Here is a 19,873-nt window from a genome sequence, read left to right as displayed (position 1 = left end):
TACCTAACAGTACAGGTTTTGTAAATGGTAAATTTGAGATTTGAACCTGGGGAATCTGATTTCAGAGACCCGTATTATTACGGGAATGTCATAATGCCAATCTTTTATTCCATTAAAAATCCCAACAGTAAAATTTATAAATCAGGAAACTGATCCATTTCACATTAAGTAAGAAGGGCTATCTTTTTTTTTTTTAAAGATTTTATTTATTTATTTGGCAGAGAGAGAGAGAGATCACAAGTAGGCAGAGAGGCAGGCAGAGGGAGAGGGGAAAGCAGACTCCCTGTTGAGCAGAGAGCCTGATGTGGGGCTCAATCCTAGGACCCTGGGACCATGAACTGAGCCAAAGGCAGACACACTACCAATTGAGCCACCCAGGAACCTCTACCCTTTCCTTTTTTAAAAGCTATTATCCAGGGGCACCTAGGTTGCTCAGTTGGTTAATTGTCCAACTCTTGATTTTGGCTCAAGTCATGATCCAGGGTCCTAAGATCGAGCCCTGCATGGAGCCCTGTGTGGGGCTTCACCCTTGGTAGATGGCTTAAGATTCTCTTCCTCTGCCCCTCCTTCTCTCTCTCTGATTTAAAAAAAAAAAAAAAAAAAAAGCTAGTGTCCAAGAAGTAAGTTCAGAACAACTAAAGATTGATGAGATACCTTGAAATTCAATTATTTTCCTGACTGTGGGTTTGTCCCTCAATTTAAAAATTTGTGGTAAAATAAATGTATATAACATAAAATTTACCATATTAATCTTATTTAAGTGTACAGTTCAGGGGCGCTTAGGTGGCTCAGTGGGTTAAAGCCTCTCTGCCTTTGGTTCGGATTATGATCCCAGGGTCATGGGATCGAGCCCCGCATCGGGCTCTCTGCTCAGCGGGGAGCCTGCTTCCTCCTCTCTGTCTGCCTCTCTGCCTACTTGTGATATCTGTCTGTCAAATAAATGAATAAAATCTTAAAAAAAGTGTACAGTTCAGTGCTATTAAATACATTGATAATGTTATGCAACTCTTTTCATCTTGCAAAATGGAAAGTTTATACCCATCAAATCATGACTCCTCATTCTTCTCTCCCCAACAACCCCTGACAACCACCATTCTACTTTTAGTCACTAGGATTTTGACTAGTCTAGGCAACTCGTGTAGGTGGAATCATATACTATTTGTCTTTTTGTGACTGGTTTATTTCATTTAGCATAATGTCCTCAAGTTTCTTCCATGTTGTAGCATGTGTCTGACTGTCCTTCCTTTTTTTTTTTTTTTTTAAGATTTTATTTATTTATTTGACAGAGACAGTGAGAGAGGCAACATAAGCCAGGGGAGAAGGAAAGGGAGAAGCAGACTTCCGGCTGAGCAGGGAGCCTGATGCCGGGCTGGATCCCAGGACCCTGGAATTATGACCTGAGCCAAAGGCAGACACTTAACGACTGAGCCACACAGGCATCCCTGATTGTCCTTCCTTTTTAAGTCTAAATAATATTTCAAGGCTAAATAATATTCCAAGATTCCATTCCATATTACATTTTGCTTATTCATTCATTCATGGATGGACACTTGGGTCGCTTCCACATTTTAACTCTTACACACACTGTCTTGCCCCTTGTCTTTTTGTTTGTTTGTTTGTTTGTTTTCTCCCCCCTTGTTTTTTACATTAACAATATATTTTAGATATTTTCCCATGTCAGTACACAATGAGTCTCCTTTTTATCTTACAATCTTTCTCTTGCTTGTTTTGTTTTACAAATGCATATTATTTCAAGTCTTGCACAAAATGTAGTTTCTTTGACTTGTCTCCTATAGCTGGATATTTGAATTGTTACCACTTAGCTTTTCTGTTCGTCTTTGCTATTACATACTACAAAGGATATATGTATATGTATGTATGTGTATCTATATATATATACACACACACACACACACACACACACACACACACACTTTTCCAGTTAGTTTTGATCCAAGATACACCAATGACCTTTTCCCATCTTTCAAAGCAGGGTTTAGTTCTGCTCTTGGGCAATCGTTTATGATCATATCCTCCCTCCCCTTTACTTTACTTTTTTGCTTTTCCAGGGTAGAGACTTGCAAGGTATAGATAGCCCTGCTATTCCTATATTCCTCCAGGGCAGCACTGACATTCCAGAGAGAAATAAAAGGGCAAATAATCTGGTATCCCTTCAAACCGGTTTTTAAAAAGTACTTGTTAAGGGGTGCCTGGCTGGCTCAGTCAGTAGAGCATGTGACTCTTGATTTTGGGTTATGAGTTCAAGCCCCACACTGGGCATAGAGCTTACTTAAAAAAATCGAACTTATTGTATATATATCAAGCAAAAGGAAGCTGATTTGCTAATAAAAATTGTATATTTATATTGAAATTAGGGGTTTATTATATGCATTGTATGTATCATTATGTTTTACACACTATGAAATTTTTATTTCCCAGTTTTTCCATTATTGATATCATTATCCAGCAACCCTCACTAAAAGTAGAGGAAACTTACAAAGTTCCAAAATATTTTTCAAACTATGCTTAGTGATTTTCTAGATTTCATACAACCAAAATGTTTCATGCTTTCAGTAGCTTGTTCTTTTTTCAGTTTTCTTATAACTTTAGAGCCAGGTAATTTTAAAGGGATTAAAAGCTGGACAATACTGTGCTATGCTTTGTTCACTGTTTTTCAGAACTAATAGAATTTTTTAAAAAGATTTAATTTATTTATTTGAGAGAGAAACTGAGTAAGAACAGAGGGGAGAGGGAGAAGGAAGAAGCAGAGGGAGAGGGAGAACCAGGCTTTCCGCTGAGCAGGGAGTCAGTCCTACATAGGCTTAATCCTAGGACCCCCGGATCCCAACCTGAGCTGAAGGCAAACACTTAACTGACCGAGCCACCCAGGTGCCCCTCTAATAGATTTTTTAAAAAAATATTTTTATTTATTCATTTGACAGAAATTCCAGGATCCTGGGATCATGACCTGAGGTGAAGGCAGAGGCTTTAACCCACTGAGCCAGCCAGGTGCCCCACTAATAGAATTTTCTAATGTGTGTGTGTTTGGTAAAGGGAGAGAGAGAGATGAAGAGGAGAGAAATCAAGAATGAATGCAAGGTTTTTGCATGAGTTGAAAGAATGGGGTTGCCATTTATTGAGATGGGGAAGAATGTGGAAGGGCAGCATTATGGGGGCAAATCAGAAATCTGATTTGGAATATATTAACCTGGAGATGCCTTTTAGACCTCTAAACTGAGATGATGTCAGTTAGATACACAAATCTTGAGTGCAGGGACAGGTTCTAGGCAGAGTTAATATACATAAAGTACTTAAAACAGTGCCTTGGATGTCCTTTCAAACTAAGTCATGACTCTCTTTTATTCAAAACTCTCCAGTGACCCTTCAATTTATTCAGAGACAAAGGCCAAATCTTTACAGTGTGCCTACAGAGCTCCCTGTAATTGGCTTTGCCTCAACCCCAACATCTTCTACTTTGGTGATAGTAACATTAGCTGCTGTAACAAATAAACTCCACAGCACCGGGGGCTTAACATAATTGAAGTTTACTTCTTGGTCACAAAACAGTCCAATGTGGGTATTTTTGGTCAGCTGGAGTCTTTCCTCTATGTGCTTGATTCAGAGATCCAGGCTCCTTCTACCATTCTTTAGAATCTCAGAATCCTCTACTTCTAGCTGGTGGACAGCATGAAAGAGAGAAAAAAGCCTCTTTTGCTTCTTAAATACCCTGATCCAGCAGTGACACACATAAATTCCTACACACATTTCATTGGTGAGAACTAGTCACATGGCCACATCTAGATGCAAGTGGGACTGGGAAAAGTTGCCATGACCAGACAGCTGCTTCCTAGGGACAACTCCACACACTGTGGAAGGAGAACATTTTTTGGTGAACTACAAGTCAAATCCACCACCGTCTTCTACCAGTCCGCCCACCTCAACACTTTCTAGCTACCTTAACCTTCTTATAACTCCTTGAACACTCTAAGCACATTTTGGTCTCATGCCCTTTCCTGAAATTACCTTCCCTCAGATGTCCACTTGCTTTCTCTCATGTCCTTCATCGTGAAAGTGGGTGTCCCAATATGCTACTTACTGAGAGTATATAATGTCCCAGATATTTGAAAGTCTTTTTTTCATTGATTTTTAAAAATTAATAGGGATGCCTGGGTGGCTCAGTTGGTTAAGCATCTGCCTTTGGCTCAGTTCATGATCCCACGGTCCTGGGGTGGAGTCCGGCTTTGGGCTCCCTGCTTAGTGGGGAGCCTGCTTCTCCCTCTGCCTGCCACTCCCCCCTGCTCCTGCTACTTCTTTCTAAGAAATAAATACATAAAATTAAAAAAAATTTTTCAAAGCAATCTTGGGAAAGGTAGAATGATTATTCTTATATTCCAGAGAGGTTAACTGATGTGCCTCAGCTCACACAACTAGTAAAGGCAGGAATGGGGATTTAAACACTAAATCTAAAGAGCATCCAGTTCTGTTTTCTCTCTGACTCTCAAAAGAAGCAATCATGCTGCCAAACATATTTCCTACCGGGAAGGAGATCACTTTACAGTTGAGTATTCTGGGCCTCTGAGCAGTTACATTTCCCAGGACAAATTAATACAGTTGGGCTTTTGTTTTGAACTTGTGTTTTATGAGTTGAGTTAGTTTGAGAGATCTCCCAGCACCTGGTTGCCCTGGATGCATTGGATAAAAAGTCTCTGGACTTTCAAATTGAGGAGATTTAAGTCTTTCTCAAGTCTCTTCTTCCATATCACCCCCAAGCCATCATTTTAAGATGTCAGTCAGATCTTATCATTCCCAAGCTCAAATTCCTCTATGTTACCACCCCTGACACACTCAACAGGATACAGTCTCTGGCATATGAAGCCTTTCCTGCTCTGTCCCTCTCCTCTTTCCCTGGTTTCATCCCCTTTTAATTCTTCATTTCACATAGAAATGAATTATTTGCTGTTGCCTGAATGTATCATTTTATTTTATTTTAAAGATTTTATTTATTTATTTGACAGAGAGATCACAAGCAGGCAGAGAGGCAGGCAGAGAGGAGGAAGCAGGCTCCCTGCTGAGCAGAGAGCCCGATGTGGGGCTCGATCCCAGGACCTTGTGATCATGACCTGAGCTGAATGCAGAGGCTTAACCCACTGAGCCACCCAGGTGCCCCTGAATGTGCCATTTTAATCTGTCACTCCTGGTGATTGCTTATGCTTCCTGAAACCTCTTTTTTTCTCTCTTTTTACTTGAGAAATTTCTTCTGATCCTTGGAACTCAGGTCAGATTATACTGTCTTCTGGAAGCATTCCCTGACCATCTCCCAACCTGGGGAGATGCCCTAGATGCTGTATAATTATTTAGCTTTCTGAGCCCCCTCTACTGTCTCTGTGTCCCCAACATACAGGATGGGGTGGGGCATCACTCTGAATAGGCTCTGTGAAGCTACCTTCTCCTCCCCATTTTTTTTTTTTTTTTGAGCCCAATACAGGGCTTAAACTCATGACCCTGAGATTAAGACTTGAACTGATATCAAGAACTGAGCTGAGATCAATAGTCGGATATTTAACCATCTGAACCACCCAGGCGCCCCTACTCCTCCCCGTTTTGTCCCATCAGTTCAGGCAGGTTACATACAGGGAAGGACAGGTGCTATGGTTCCCAGTGATGTCGGCTGTGACCTCCAGGCCACCCTCCCCAAGGGAACCAATGCTTGAGAGAAGTTCCCAGGAGAGAACCCAGGCGAGAACCCATGGTTGGCCCTTGGGGAAACCAGCTACTTTCTGGAGTCCTTAGTAGCAGCCTGCCAAAGCAAACCTCTTGCTGGAATAATAATAATAATTTATAATAATATGGTATGTCATCTATGTTTCAGGCACTATTATAACCATTTAACCAGTCTGCAAATTTATCTTATAATGTAACTCACAAAAACATGACTGCTGGCACCTGGAGAGTACCCAAGGTCACATAGTAAATGACAAAGTCAGGATTCAAATCTGGGCATTCTGTTTCTAGAGCCCATGGTAATAACCTCCATACTATATTATCTTCCTGGCTTCTGATCTCCAGGTTTCTGCCTACCCTCTGTGGGAAACGAAATCAGAGGGTCCCAAGGCAAGGGCTAGGAGGCAAGTTTCTCTCCTCCTCATTCCCTACTTTCTCTCAGGACGACGGGCTTAGAGATGGACTTGAGAATTCTCATAAGTGGAAGGGGAGCTCCTAAGTGGCCTGAGCTCTGGAGGCTCCAGGAGAGAAAAGAGGACAGTCTGGTGCATGGGAAAAGGCCTTCCCTGGGGTGGTGGGTGAGGGAGCTGGGAGCTGACTAGGAGCCCAATATTCTAGACCGGGTTTTGTCTCTTAGACTCTGTATAGCCTTGGAGGAAGTCCTTGCTTTTTTCTAAGCCTTAGTTTCCCCATTTGTAAAAAAGGGTAAATATGGGACTGGCTTAATCACCTCCACCAAAAAAGGGGGCATCTTCAGCTCTCCTGAGGAAAGAGCAGGGCACGGAAGCCAAGGTGCAGGGCTAGTGGAAAGAGCTATCTGAGGTCTAGGTCTAGCCTGGAGATGGGACGAGGTGGGCTGCCGAGCTCAGTCCCGCGACCCCATCCCTGTGACAGAGTCGGGTTAGGGAGACGTCGGGATCTCCCATGTGAGGAGTAGGTAGGAAGACAGAACATAGACCAAGGTCTCAGCTCTGCGGCATGCGCCCACTCATCCCTCACCTCCTTATCCTCTCAAAAGGAGTCGCAGCCTCGAGGGGGTGGCGGTTGCGGGCGACCGGGCAGTGGATGGCCGCGTTGCGGCGGCCTCCAGGGAAGCTGCGGCCCTCCGGGCCCGAAGAGCATCACGTCATCCTTTCCGCTAGGCGCCCGCCCCCTCCCCGACGGCGCCTGCGCAGGCGCGGCGGGAGGGGGTCGCGGTGGGGGCTCTCCTCCGCGCATTCCGCCCTTCTCCAAGCTCGCTCCGGTCGCGGCGCTCTCGGCTGGCGGCGGCGGCGCGGAGAGGAAGGCGTCCAGGATGCGGCGCGGGGCGGCCCGGTGCCCCCCTGCCCCGTCACGGCAGCCGCGGCGGCCGCGGGGACCGGGCCAGGGCTGGGGGCGGCGGCCCGAGCCGCGGTAGCGGCGGCGGCGGCGGCGGGAGGGGCGGCCTGAGGGCGGGCGGGAGCCCTGGTGCGGGGGCTCCGCGCTCCGCACGGCCCGGCCCGGCCCGGCCCCGGCGCCATGAGCGGCGGCGGCGGCGGCGGAGGGGGCTCGGCGCCCAGTCGTTTCGCCGACTACTTTGTCATCTGCGGGCTGGACACCGAGACCGGGCTGGAGCCGGACGAGCTGTCGGGTGAGTGCTCGCGGAGCCCGGGGCTGCTTCCCCGCGCCCGCTGCGGCGGGGACCCTCGAGGAAACCTCCCCGCTTTGTCCCGGGAGCTGGGCGAGGGCCGGTCTGCGGGACCCACGGCTGGCGCGGGGAAAGGGGGCGTCGGGCTGGAGGTGGGGTAGCGGGCTGAGGGGGCTCTGAGTCGGCCGAATGGCCCCTCCGCCCCTCTGCGCTGTGGTCCTGTAGTAGGCGACGAGGAGGAGGGGGAAGCGTTGTGTGTTCTGTCTGGTGAAGGTAGAGTGACTTGGTACAAGATGAAGGTAAGCCTGTTGTCGAACACCCGCTAGGGAGGGAAGAAGGTATCCCACATCTCAGTTGAAAGTAAGTTCCACCCAGACTGAAAAACAAAACAAAACAAAAAACAAGGAGAGCAAAACAGAAACTTGTGAGTTTTTCTGGCCTCTTCCCAAGAAGCCAGTTCCTCAAAACTGTTCTAACTCAGCCCTGGGCTGGGCTCCCTGGTTTGGTAGGACATGAAGTAATAAAGTGAACTTGAGGCACAAGAAGGGTGAGAACTCTTAGTTCTAGAAGGGGCCTGTACCAAACCATGCCTCTTTTTATGAGAAGTAATGGGTGGCTATATTAGACCAGCTTCATTTGTGAGTAAAAGGGCGGTGACCTAGTGGGAGAGTCTGGGTTGGGTTCTCAAGTCATCTTTCAAAGGGGAAGTAGTAGGAAAGTGAAGATGGGGCCCGGATCAAATTGACAAGAATTGCAGAAGAATGTTATAATTGTAAAATCCCCATGAATTCCACTGCACTGTCATTGGAACCTTTGAATTGCAACAGTTTTGAAAAAGTTTTTGGAGTGTCCAGTTTGCAGGTTTCATGTGAGTTTGTTGTATCATCCTGATTTGACGAGGGATTTCCTTTTCATTGTTTTGTCATGATATATTCACCCAAGTTTCCTGAAGGTTATTATGCTATTGACTAATTTTACCTTGCTTTAGAGCTAATAGGACAAGATTTTTGTTTTGTCACCAGAAAAATTCCGATGTTTCTTGTGGAAAAAAAAATTAGGTGTATACTTCAAATGACAAAAATAGACCATCTTTTAAAAAGCATGATAAATTGATGACCTTTAACAAGGTCAGAACAGATATACAATTTTCTCAAATTAATACCAGATGGAGGAAAAAAAAATCATGAAACAATAACGCTATTAATACTAGGCCTTTTGTTGGGGCAACTTTATTGTTTCAAGATCACTTCTTTAGATCTTCAAATTCTAATACAGATGTTGGTTTTTCATGTATGTTTCATATTTATTAAATTTGTGACTTTGTGATGTAGTAGTTGGAATTCAGTCCATGATGTTGGAGCTGGGAGAGACCTCAGAGAGGAATATGAACCCCAGGAAGGACAGTAGGGCCAACATCCTGTTAATTGTCTGACTTTTGGTTCAGTGCTCTCTCTTACACTAAACTGTATTTCATTGCCTGGTTGGGTCTTTAGAAAACACTAACATGTTGAGAAAGACTAAAAATATCACAGTTCTCCCCTGTAAAAGAAACTTTATAAAGTGGTGGAATACGCAAGTGTTGGTTTTTTTTTTTTTAATGCTATGCTTTGAGTATCTATTAAATTATATAGAAATTTGATTTTAGGGACGCCTGAGTGGCTCAGTCAGTTAAGGATCTGCCTTCCGCCCAGGTCAAGATCCCAGGGTCCTGGGATTCAGTCCTGCATTGGGCTCCTTGCTCAATGGGGAACCTGCTTCTTCCTCTGCCTGCCTGTCCCCCTGCCTGTGCCCTCTCTCTAACAAATAAATAAAATCTTAAAAAAAAAAAAAAGAAATTTGATTTTAGAAAATGAAGAGAATGGTTCGCAAATGGTAAAAGCATTAGAATGAAGCTGGGAAATGATGTGTTAGTGAGATCATGGGTTTTGCACTTAAACATTACCCCTCTGCAATATGTTGGCTATCTCTGTGACTCCGGGGCAAGTTAGATAACTCTGCTGGGATCTTCATCTATAAAAAAGGGAATGTATGTAAAAAGCATTTCATCAAGTAGACACTCAAAAATGTTACTTTTCTTTTAGTGACTATCTGTAGATTATCTGCAAGCGAAAATTACATCCCTGTGAAAATTTATTGGGAGAATAAAGAAAGGGGGAATCAATTGTATAAAATGTGTGAAGAAAGAGTATTTTTTCTGTCTTTTTAAATGTGGTGGCAGTAGTGGAATGCCAAGACCCTTTATTCAGTAGGTGGCCTTTGTTCGAATGGGCACTGATTGAAGGATTTCTTTTTTTACTTCATTTCATTTCTGGTGAGTTGGTAGGGGAATCTGGACTACTCAGAGGGAATCTGAAAAAAATAAAAACAGAATTCAAATAGCTTTATGCAGGTCAGTCTTGAGACTCTCCAGGGTGCGTTTTCTCTCCGTAGCTGACCTTGTAGTTCTCAAACTGATGATGTCATTATAAGTGAAACTAAAGAAAATTGTGATTTGCACCCAGGTCTTTAGGGAGGTACTGAGGAGTCTAAGTTCTCTCTATGCAAATTAAGTTCTATACTTAAGGTCGCTTCTGTACTCTTAAAAGCGAATCCAGAACAGGCAAATCAAAGACACTTATTTGTTCCTTCTAGTTTTGTGGAGAAGGATTAAGATTCATTCTCATGTTGCGATAGTAAGCATAGAGCTTGCTGAGTTGAATATAAACTCAAATCACTGGATTTTATAGGAGTTCCTCCCTCTCACTTCCCCTTTCTTTCAGCAAGTCATATGTTTATTTGTTGTGCAAGGAACTGAGGAAGGTATGAAAATTGTTTTCTGGTCAGTTGAGAAATTATTTTGGGTTTGGGGGAGGTGATCAATGAATGAATGGTAAGTCTAGCCAACTTTGGGAAATAATGTCTGCTTGTTAGCTTCTTGAGCTTGTCAAGAGAGATAAGCAAATCTGGAAGAATTGCATTTGAGGGGTGCCTGGGTGGCTCAGTGGGTTAAAGCCTCTGCCTTCGGCTCAGGTCATGATCCCAGCGGCTCAGGTCATGATCCCAGCGTTCTGGGATTGAGCCCCACATCCGGCTCTCTGCTCAGCAGGGAGCCTGCTTCCCCCTCTCTCTCTGCCTGCTTATGATCTCTGTCTGTCAAATAAATAAATAAAATATTAAAAAAAAAGAAAAAAAGAATTGCATTTGATATATGTTTTCCATTCCTGTTGGTTCATCCTAAGTGGGGTGGCAGATGGTAGTAGAGTGCAGTTCTTATTTACCCCTCTGATGGATGGATATCCCAGGTGTATTTGTTTCTCCTTTTTCTTCTTGTGATCACTGCTGGTGACTGGAGGAGAAGGCTTACTGTGAGATGGGATTCCTGAATTTAACTTTCCCTGTCTGCCTGAGAATTAAGATTCCAGAATACTTGTGATCTATTTCTTACTTTGGAATCTTTTTAGGTTCCTCTGAACTGACTTGCACCTAGCTTTGAGATGTAAGTATTCTTGGTTCATGCATCCAGTACTGCAGTTTTCCCAGGCTCTGAGCAGAGAGCCTTGGCGAGAATTGAAGAGAAAGGCTTGGGAACATACATAGGAGACTTGTCAGTGTCCTGTATGAGCCTGTTTAGAATACTGAGAATATACTGAAATCATCTCTTAATATCACTGTTAGAAGAGAGAAAAAAATGCTTACTGACTAGGAAAGTCAGAGGACTGGTGAGATCATATTCCTCCTTAACCATATTGAGCAGTGAATTTAGAACCTAAAATTCATGGCATGTCACATGCCGAAGAACTCTCCAAGAGATTATATAACCTTCTGATTTTACAGATGAAGAAACTGAGGCAATGAGAAAGTTGGAGAATATTTTTCTCCCTTGCCACGTTTCATTTTTCTTTTCTGCTATTTGATGATGCTTTGCAGTAATCTGTTGAGTAGAGGGGACAAGTGAATTATTTGTTTGGCAGAGGCAGGAGCAGACATTATGGCAGTTTTTCTAGTGCAGGTTTCTGTTTCTTGTTAAGGAAGAATACTATGTGTGATTCTCATGAAGGATGTCTTATTTTTTTTTTAGATTTTTCTTTTCATATAATTTCACACTGAGCATTCATGTGAATAGTACAAAGAACTTCAGTGCATCCTTTTTACAGATTCACTGATGAACATTCTGCTTCATTTGTTTTATTACTTGTATGTATATATTTTTTATATATACATATATAAAAATAATTTCATTGTGATCTAATTCATATACCATATAATTCACATATTTAAAGTGTACAGTTCAGTGGTTTTTAGTATATTCACAGAGTTGTGCAGTCATCAGTATAGTCAGTTTTAGAATATATTCATTACCCTTCTCCCCCCACCTCCCACCCAAGACCCATACCCACCCATTAACAGTCACTCCCCATTTCCTTCCAACTCTGTAACTGTCCTTAGCCCTAGGCAACTGCTAATCTATTTTTGATCTCTCTAGATTTGCCTTTTCTGGATGTTTCATAAAATCAAATCCTGTATGGCCTTTGTGATTGGCTTTTTTCATTTAGCAAAGTTCATCCATATTACAGCATTTATCAGTACGGGTTTTTTATTTTTTTTTATTTTTATTTTTTTTTAAATTTATTTGTCAGAGAGAGAGGGAGAGAGAGCGAGCACAGGCGGACAGAATGGCAGGCAGAGGCAGAGGGAGAAGCAGGCTCCCCGCCAAGCAAGGAGCCCGATGTGGGACTCGATCCCAGGACGCTGGGATCATGACCTGAGCCGAAGGCAGCTGCTTAACCAACTGAGCCACCCAGGCGTCCCAGTACGGGTTTTTTAAAGAGCTGAATAATACTCTGTTGTAAGAATATACCACATTTTATTTATCCATCAAATGATAGACATTGGGTTGTTTATACTTTTTGATTACTATGAATAATGCTGCTGTGAATATTTGTGTACCTTTTTTTTTTTTTTTAAGATTTTTATTATTCAACAGAGAGATAAAGAGCACAAGTAGGCAGAGTGGCAGGCAGAGGGAGAGGAAGAAGCAGGCTCTCCGCTGAGCAGGGAGCCCGATGCGGGGCTCGATCCCAGGACCCTGGGATCATGACCTGAGTGGAAGGCAGCCACTTAACTGACTGAGCCACCCAGGCGCCCTGTGTACATGTTTTTAAAAAAGATTTTATTATTTATTTGAAAGAGAGAGTGATAGAGCACAAGCAGAGGAGTAGCAGAGGGAGAGGGAGGAGCAGGCTCCCACTTAGTAGGGAGCCCATTGTGGAGAAAATAATGTGGGCCTTGATCCCAGGACCCTAGGATCATGACCGGAGCTGAAGGCAGACACTTAACTGACTGAGCCACCCTGGTGTCCCTGTACATGTTTTTGGGTGGAGATCTCTCTTCATTTCTCTTGGATATATACCTAGGAGTGAAAATGCTGGTCATATGGCAACTGTGTTTAACCTTTTGAGAAACTGACAGACTGTTTTCCAGTACAACTATATTAGTTTACATTCCCACTAGGGGTATATGAAGGTTCTACTTTCTCCATGTCCTTGCCAATAGTTATAACTTTATTTTTTCATTATAGGCATCCTAGTGGGTATGAATATATATTTCATCATAGTTTTGATTTTCATATCCCTGATAGCTAAGAAGTATACCTTATATAAAAGAAAAAAAAGGCTATCTCTTTCCAGAGATGAATTGACTATAAAAAGCTTGATGAGCCAGTTTCAGAGAGTCAGTATGAGCTAATTTTTATTTTATTTTTATTTTCCTCTGCTAGTCTTTCAATTTTATGCATAGTCATTGTATAAAGGCATCTCTAGCTGAAGCAAAACTTAAATCCTGGTAGCTTACCTCAAGGGTCTGTGATAACTTCCAGAGGTCAAGGTTGCTGTGGCAGGAGGAAGATTTCCTACGTTAGGTCACATATTTCTTTTTGAAAGTTGAGCAAAGGAGAAATCGAGAGAAGAGATAAACACACAGAAAACAGAGCAGTCCAAGGCAGTTTAAAAGTACATGCTGGGGCACCTGGTTGGTTCAGTGGATAGAACACGCAGCTCTTGATCTTGGGGTCATGAGTTCATCCCCCATATTGGGATGGAGTCTACTAAAAAAAAAATTTTTTTTTTCAGTTACATGCTAAATTTAGTTGGAGAGACTGTATATTCTTTAACTTTATTCTTTATTATATATATATTTTTTTCCTGTCTAACCCACTCTTACCAGTTCTGGAAATGTCTTTCTTAGATCGAATAGTTACGAGGGCTTTGTTTCTAAGAAGCTCCCTTTTTGGTGTGACTCTTTTAGGATGTTTAATGCTTTTTTGTCTGAGCCACCCAGGCGCCCCAAGACTGTATATTCTTAAACATGAGAGAACCCTACTTTATATTCCCTCAGGTAGGGAGGACCAGATTGAAAGTAAGTGGATTTTATTTGAACGGCCCTGGAGCCTTGCTCTTCTCTGCTTACAACTCTGTGTGCGACTTTGCTCTGTGCAGCCCTTCCTGCCCTCCTAGATTAGAAACAGTTTTCTTTGCCTAAGACATCCTTTGGCAACGCCAATTTCCAGTTCTATATCCTTTTATAAGCTTGTTTTCTGGCTAGATCTGGTGGATAGCCTTCTTGGACTTGGCTTGGCTTCTCAGTTCCTCTGCTGTCCCTGGATATGAATTACTGTCAAGTGGTCTTAGAGGTCTCTCAGGAACCTAGGTACACAGGAGAGAACCTGCTAGATACGGCATAGGATCCAGTGAAGGAGAGAAAGACAACCTTTTGGAAGTTGGTGACTTAGGGAATTCAGTGATTACACATAGGCAATCATTGCCAGATTTTTAGAATTAGTTCTCAAAAGTTACTAAGTGAGGCAGATAATGGACAAATGTCTGTGTTCCAGATGTCCTGCGGTGACTGATTTTATTTTGGAGTATATGGAACCCTGCACTGGATTTATGAGTGACATAGTCCTGTCATGGTGGAAAATGAGAGCATGTGCCAGCTCTCAAGCTATTTTCAGTGTGCTGCTAGAGGATCAGATATGACTCCAGGAAGTAAGATGGGAACAGGTATAGTTTTGATCATCAGGTTTCTCTGATATACTAAGGTGGTCTGATATCTGAGACCTTAAGTATAGTATCTTACACTTAGGATCTGTCATAGTTTCCTGTTAAAGGTAGCCAGGTTAGTAATATTTTTTGTTCATTGGTGTGGTGGGTAAGTCAAGTCAGAATTTTGCTAGGCCATCTGTGATCTACTATACAGGTGGAACTAACTGGGTTAGTCTAGAGTATTCATGGATTGCTGAGAGTTCTAATCAGGGAGAAGAAGGTTTATGGTGGTTCCTCTTATTAATCTTCATTCCTCTGTGAGTGTGGGATTCCTTGGCTTCTAAACTATTCTTAGTTGGCAAAACATAACATGAGTGTGTGTTTATTAATATTGGTCACAGAATTTAAAAAGTCAGAGCTAGAAATGAGAGATAGTCCATCCATCACTTTTTACAGAGGGTAATGACTAATATTTGTAAGTGACTTTATACTTTGTAGTGTACTTTTAAAGAGTTTTAAAATTTTTTCAGTCCTACTCAAAATGTAATTTTTTTGTCCGTTGTCACCCAGCAAATTGGAAAGAACTGTTAGAATCCATATCTTTTGTCTGGTGTCACACCATTGATGAGATTATTGTTTTCAGTTGTATATTTGGGAAAATTGAAGCAGTGGCTTAATCATTGAATAGCAGAGCTGTGGTGTGGCCTCTTTAGCTCAGTCCCCAACCCACATTGCAGTACAAGAGCTCTGTCAGGAGAACCAGGTCACTCATGGTCTGAATTGTAGTTAAGGTGGTTGTTATTTTATATATATATTTTCCTGTCTAACCCACTCTTATCAGTTCGGAAATGTCTTTCCTAGGTCAAATAGTTACGAGGGCTTTGTTTCTAAGAAGCTCCCTTTTTGGTGTGGCTGTTTTAGGATGTTTAATACTTTTTTGTCTGAGGTTTGTTTTCTTTGAAAAAAAAAAAAAGGTTTGTGTTTTAACCTCAGAAATCCCTCAGTGTAGGCTGTAGTTTGCCTATTTTGTGGTTGTAGTTTGGGGGCTGGCTCTTGACTTCTGGTTTACCATATTCTGTATAACAAAAGAATACTATGGGAAGCAACAAAGAAACTTCCGGGATTTTTAAAAGCAGGAAGACAGAGGAGGAAATGACTTAGAAATGGTATTCATAGAGCCACAATTTGTAAGTGGATAAAACCAATTTATAACAAATTACATGCACTTCTGTTATACATTAGAATTACTTTCCACAGGAATGTCAAAGGACTTAGTTCTTCTCTCAGTTGTGTTATCAGCTGATGTCCTTTTTTTCCCTTTGGTTTTGCAGTTTTATTTATTTTATTTTTATTTAAAAAATTTTAAAAGATTTTATTTATTTATTTGAAACAGAGCGCAAGCAGGGGGAGCCGCAGAGGGAGAGGAAGAAGCAGGCTCTTCTCTGAGTTGGAAACCTCATGTGGGGCTCAATCCCAGAACCCTGGCTGGGATTATGACCCAAGCTGAAGGCAGATGTTTAACCAACTGAGCCACCCAGATGCCCCTGTAGTTTTATAGTAATAGCCCTCTGACACTGTTTTAGCCTAGTTGTGAAGATAGGTATTGATTATTGTTACATTGTTGAAGAAAACTAGAGATTTTATTTTATGTAAATTAGGCGTCCCTTTTCTTGTTTTTCCCAGAGTCTTTATTTGACAATGACTGTTAAAATTTTTAATTATTTTTACTGATAATAAAAATCATAGGTCATTATAAAAATTAATAGGGGAGCCTGGCTGGCTTAGTTGTTAAGCGTCTGCCTTTGGCTCAGGTCATGATCGCAGGGTCCTGGGATCAAGCCCTGCATCAGGAAGCCTGCTACTACTCCGTCTACCGCTCCCATTTGTATTCCTCTCTCACTGTCTCTCTTTCTCTGTTAAATAAATAAATAAAAGTCTTCTAAAAAAATATTTGAAGATCATGGAATTTTTCTCTCTCTAAAAATAAAACTTTTGAGTTATAAAATACACATTTCTTTTAGAGAATTTAGAAATTATAGAAAAGTACAAAAATAAGTGACTCATAATTCTTCTATCCAGAGTTAAGCTGTTAGTATTTTGATGTCTTTATGTAGTTCCTTTTAGTTTTTAAACATTTTTATTGCAGCATAGCTTAAACACATATCCTAAGTATATAGCTTGGTGTATTTTTATATAGGTATGCATGTGTGTAACCATCACCCAGATAAGTTCTTTCCAGTTTTTACTATGTGTGGGTGTATGTAGGTATACTTCTACATATTGTGATAAAGTGAAATGTAAAATTTTGTGTTTTGATTTTTTTTCACTTAATGTTCTATCATGAATATTTCTCAGTATTATCAAGTATTCTCCTGAAATTTTGTTGATCCCAGTGAAGACTTAATTACAGGGAGCAGAAACTCATTCAGATAAGCTAAACTAAAAAGGGGATTTCTTTCAAATTCTAACATGTGATATATTTATAAATAACATCTTAAAAGAATATCCAACATAAATATAAAGATCTATGGAATATTTCAAATTTTTCTTTTTTCAGATGTCCTCATACCTATGTTTTCACACTTAGTGGGAGTCATTCTATAAGGTTATCCCTAAAACAAGTCTTTGTTGAGTCTGAGGAGTGTACATCTTAAGTTTTAATAGTATTGTCAAATTTCCTCAACAGTTTAGACTCTCACCTCAGTGTTTAAGATTCCAGTTTCTCTACATCTGTAATAAAATGTTAGGACTTTTCTGACATGTTTCTAATCTGCTAGGAAGAAAATATCTTGTTTTAATCTGAATTTAATGATTTGTGAGGCTGAGCATCTTTTCATATATTTCATGTACGTTTGTGTATTTCTTCTGTGCAGGTCCTTTCTTCATATTTCCATTGTGTTTATTATCTTTTTTCCATTGATTTGTGGGAATTGTGTATTAAGAATATTTTGATTGTCAGGAAATATATCAAAACTTCAAAAATACTTGGAGTGAATGGGACGCCTGGGTGGCTCAGTTGGTTAAGCCGCAGTCTTAGCTCAGGTCATGATCCTGGGGTCCTGGGATTGAGTTCTGCATCCGGCTCCTTGCTCAGCGGGGAGCCTGCTTCTCTCACTGCCTCTGCCTGCCGCTCTGCCTGCTTGTGTGTACTCGCTCTCTTTCTGACAAATAAATAAATAAAATCTTTAAAAAAATACTTGCAGTGAAAATATATATGTGCACTAGTATATATTTATAAATTGGGATCATAAGAGAAGTGGATTGTGTATGTACTGCTTTTTGAATATATTATTATATGTCAGTAATTTTTCCATGGTATTAAAAATGTCTTGAATATGGGGCACCTGGGTGGTTCAGTCATTGGGCATCTACCTTCGGTTCAGATCATGATCCCAGGGTCCTGGCACTGGGCTCTGCGTTGGGCTCCCTAATCAGCGGGAAGCCCACTTCTCCTCCTCCCACTCTCCCGGCTTGCGTTCCCTCTGTTGCTGTCTCTCTCTGTCAAATAAGTAAAACCCTAAAAAAAAAAGTCTTGAATAGTCTCATACCATTAAATATTCTTCATATATGTGATTTTAATTATTTAATTCCACAGTGTGAGGGAACTATAAAAATTTTTTTTTGAACTGTAAAATTTTTAGTGATTGTTTGGCACTTGGGTGGTTTATACTTTTTTATTACAAATAATTTTACACAGTAGTACTTTATACAGATCTTGACTGTCTTATTTTTACTTTAAGGTAAATATTGATAAGACATTTTTAAGCCAAATTAGATGAATCTTTAAACACATTTCACATGTAGTGATAAATGTTTTCTCAAAAATGCTGTACCAGGGGCGCCTGGGTGGCTCAGTGGGTTAAGCCGCTGCCTTCGGCTCAGGTCATGATCTCAGGGTCCTGGGATCGAGCCCCGCATCGGGCTCTCTGCTCGGCAGGGAGCCTGCTTCCTCCTCTCTCTCTGCCTGCCTCTCTGCCTGCTTGTGATCTCTCTCTGTCAAATAAATAAATAAAAATCTTAAAAAAAAAAAATGCTGTACCAATTTATGTTCACCCCTAGTTTGCCATTATTTAATCCTACACACACACACGTATATATGTATTGTTCAGTGGGATTGTATATTACCATAACATAAAATTTAGCATTTAACCATTTAAAAATGTATAGTTCAGTGTCAATTTAGTATATTTCATAATGTGCAGCCATCACCAGTGTGTAGTTCGATAATATTTTTATCACTCTGAGAGCAAACCCTGTGCTCATTAAACAGTCACTCCTTATTGCCATTTTTTCCCCAGTTCCAGGCAACCACCAACCTGCTTTCTGTCTCCATAGATTTGCTTATTCTGGATATTTCATACAAATGGAATCATGTAGTATGTGACATTTTGTGTTTGGGTTCTTTCACTTAATGTTTTCAAGGTTCATCCTAGCTGTTGCATGTATCAGTACTTAATTCTTTTATTTATTCTTTATTGAAGTATATGGTAGACACACATTGTTTCATTAGTTTGGGTGTAAAACATACTGATTGAATACATTATGTGATGCTCACAAGTGCAAGTGTAGCTACCATCTGTCTCCATAAACACTTACAATATGATGAAGTCTAGTAATTTCTTTCTTTTTTTTTTTTTAAGATTTATTTATTTATTTATTAGACAGAGATCACAGGCAGGCAGAGAGAGAGGAGAAAGCAGGCTCCCTGCTGAGCAGCGAGCCCGATGCGGGGCTCGATCCCAGGACCCTGGGATCATGACCTGAGCCGAAGGCAGAGGCTTTAACCCACTGAGCCACCCAGGCGCCCCGAAGTCTAGTAATTTCATTCCTTTTTATGGCTGAATAATATTCCATTGTGTGGATGTACTACATCTTGCTTATCCATTCATCTGTTATAGACATTTGAGTTGTTTCTATTCTTTGCTACTGTGAATAATGCTGCTTTGAATATTCATGTGCAAGGTTTTGTTTGAACACCTGTTTGGGAATCTACCCAGGAGTGGAATTGCTGGGTCATTTGGTAACTTTATGTTTAACCTTTCCAAGAACTGCCAAACTGTTTTCCACAGTGGCTGCACATTTTACGTTCTATCAACACATGAGGGTTACACTTTCCCTACATCTTTGATAATATTAGTAATTTTTCATTTTTTGATGTCATTATGTTTTAATCTGTATTTCCTTACTACTAAGATATTTTAAAAAGAGCTATTTGCTATCCTTTATATTTATATTGTGAATTGTCTCTTTATAATTTCTCTTCTTGCTCTTTTTTTTTTTTTGTGGGGAGGAGCAGGAGGGACTGAGGTTGGAGTGCTTTGGAAGGTGATCTCTTTTTGCTTAGGGAAAGCTGATAAGTTTGCTATAGAAATAGGGTGGCTAAAGAAATGTGATTTGTGGCATTTATTTGTTTCCTGTGGCTGCTGCAACAAATGACCACAAACTGGGTGGCTTAAAACAACAATAATTTTTTTTTCTCACTGTTCTGGAAGCCAGAGGTTCAAAATCAAGTTATTAACAGGCTGCC

At 41.1% G+C, this 19,873-nt stretch overlaps 1 protein-coding gene across 1 annotated transcript in view; it reads left to right on the top strand.

Annotated features, from left to right (window-relative positions):
* The first annotated feature begins 7,122 nt into the window (after positions 1-7,122).
* Positions 7,123-19,873, top strand: part of DENND5A (DENN domain containing 5A) — a 102,110-nt gene continuing 89,359 nt past the window's right edge. The window contains exon 1 of the mRNA XM_047747391.1: positions 7,123-7,330. Within this exon, the coding sequence (XP_047603347.1) occupies positions 7,219-7,330 (112 nt within the window). The 5' untranslated portion in view covers positions 7,123-7,218. The remainder of the gene's footprint in view (positions 7,331-19,873) is intronic.

This window comes from Lutra lutra, chromosome 10 (genome assembly GCF_902655055.1).
Source record: "Lutra lutra chromosome 10, mLutLut1.2, whole genome shotgun sequence".
Taxonomy (NCBI): Eukaryota; Metazoa; Chordata; class Mammalia; order Carnivora; family Mustelidae; genus Lutra; species Lutra lutra.
Note: the sequence above shows the minus strand (reverse complement) of the source record. Positions and strands in the feature narration are given on the sequence as shown.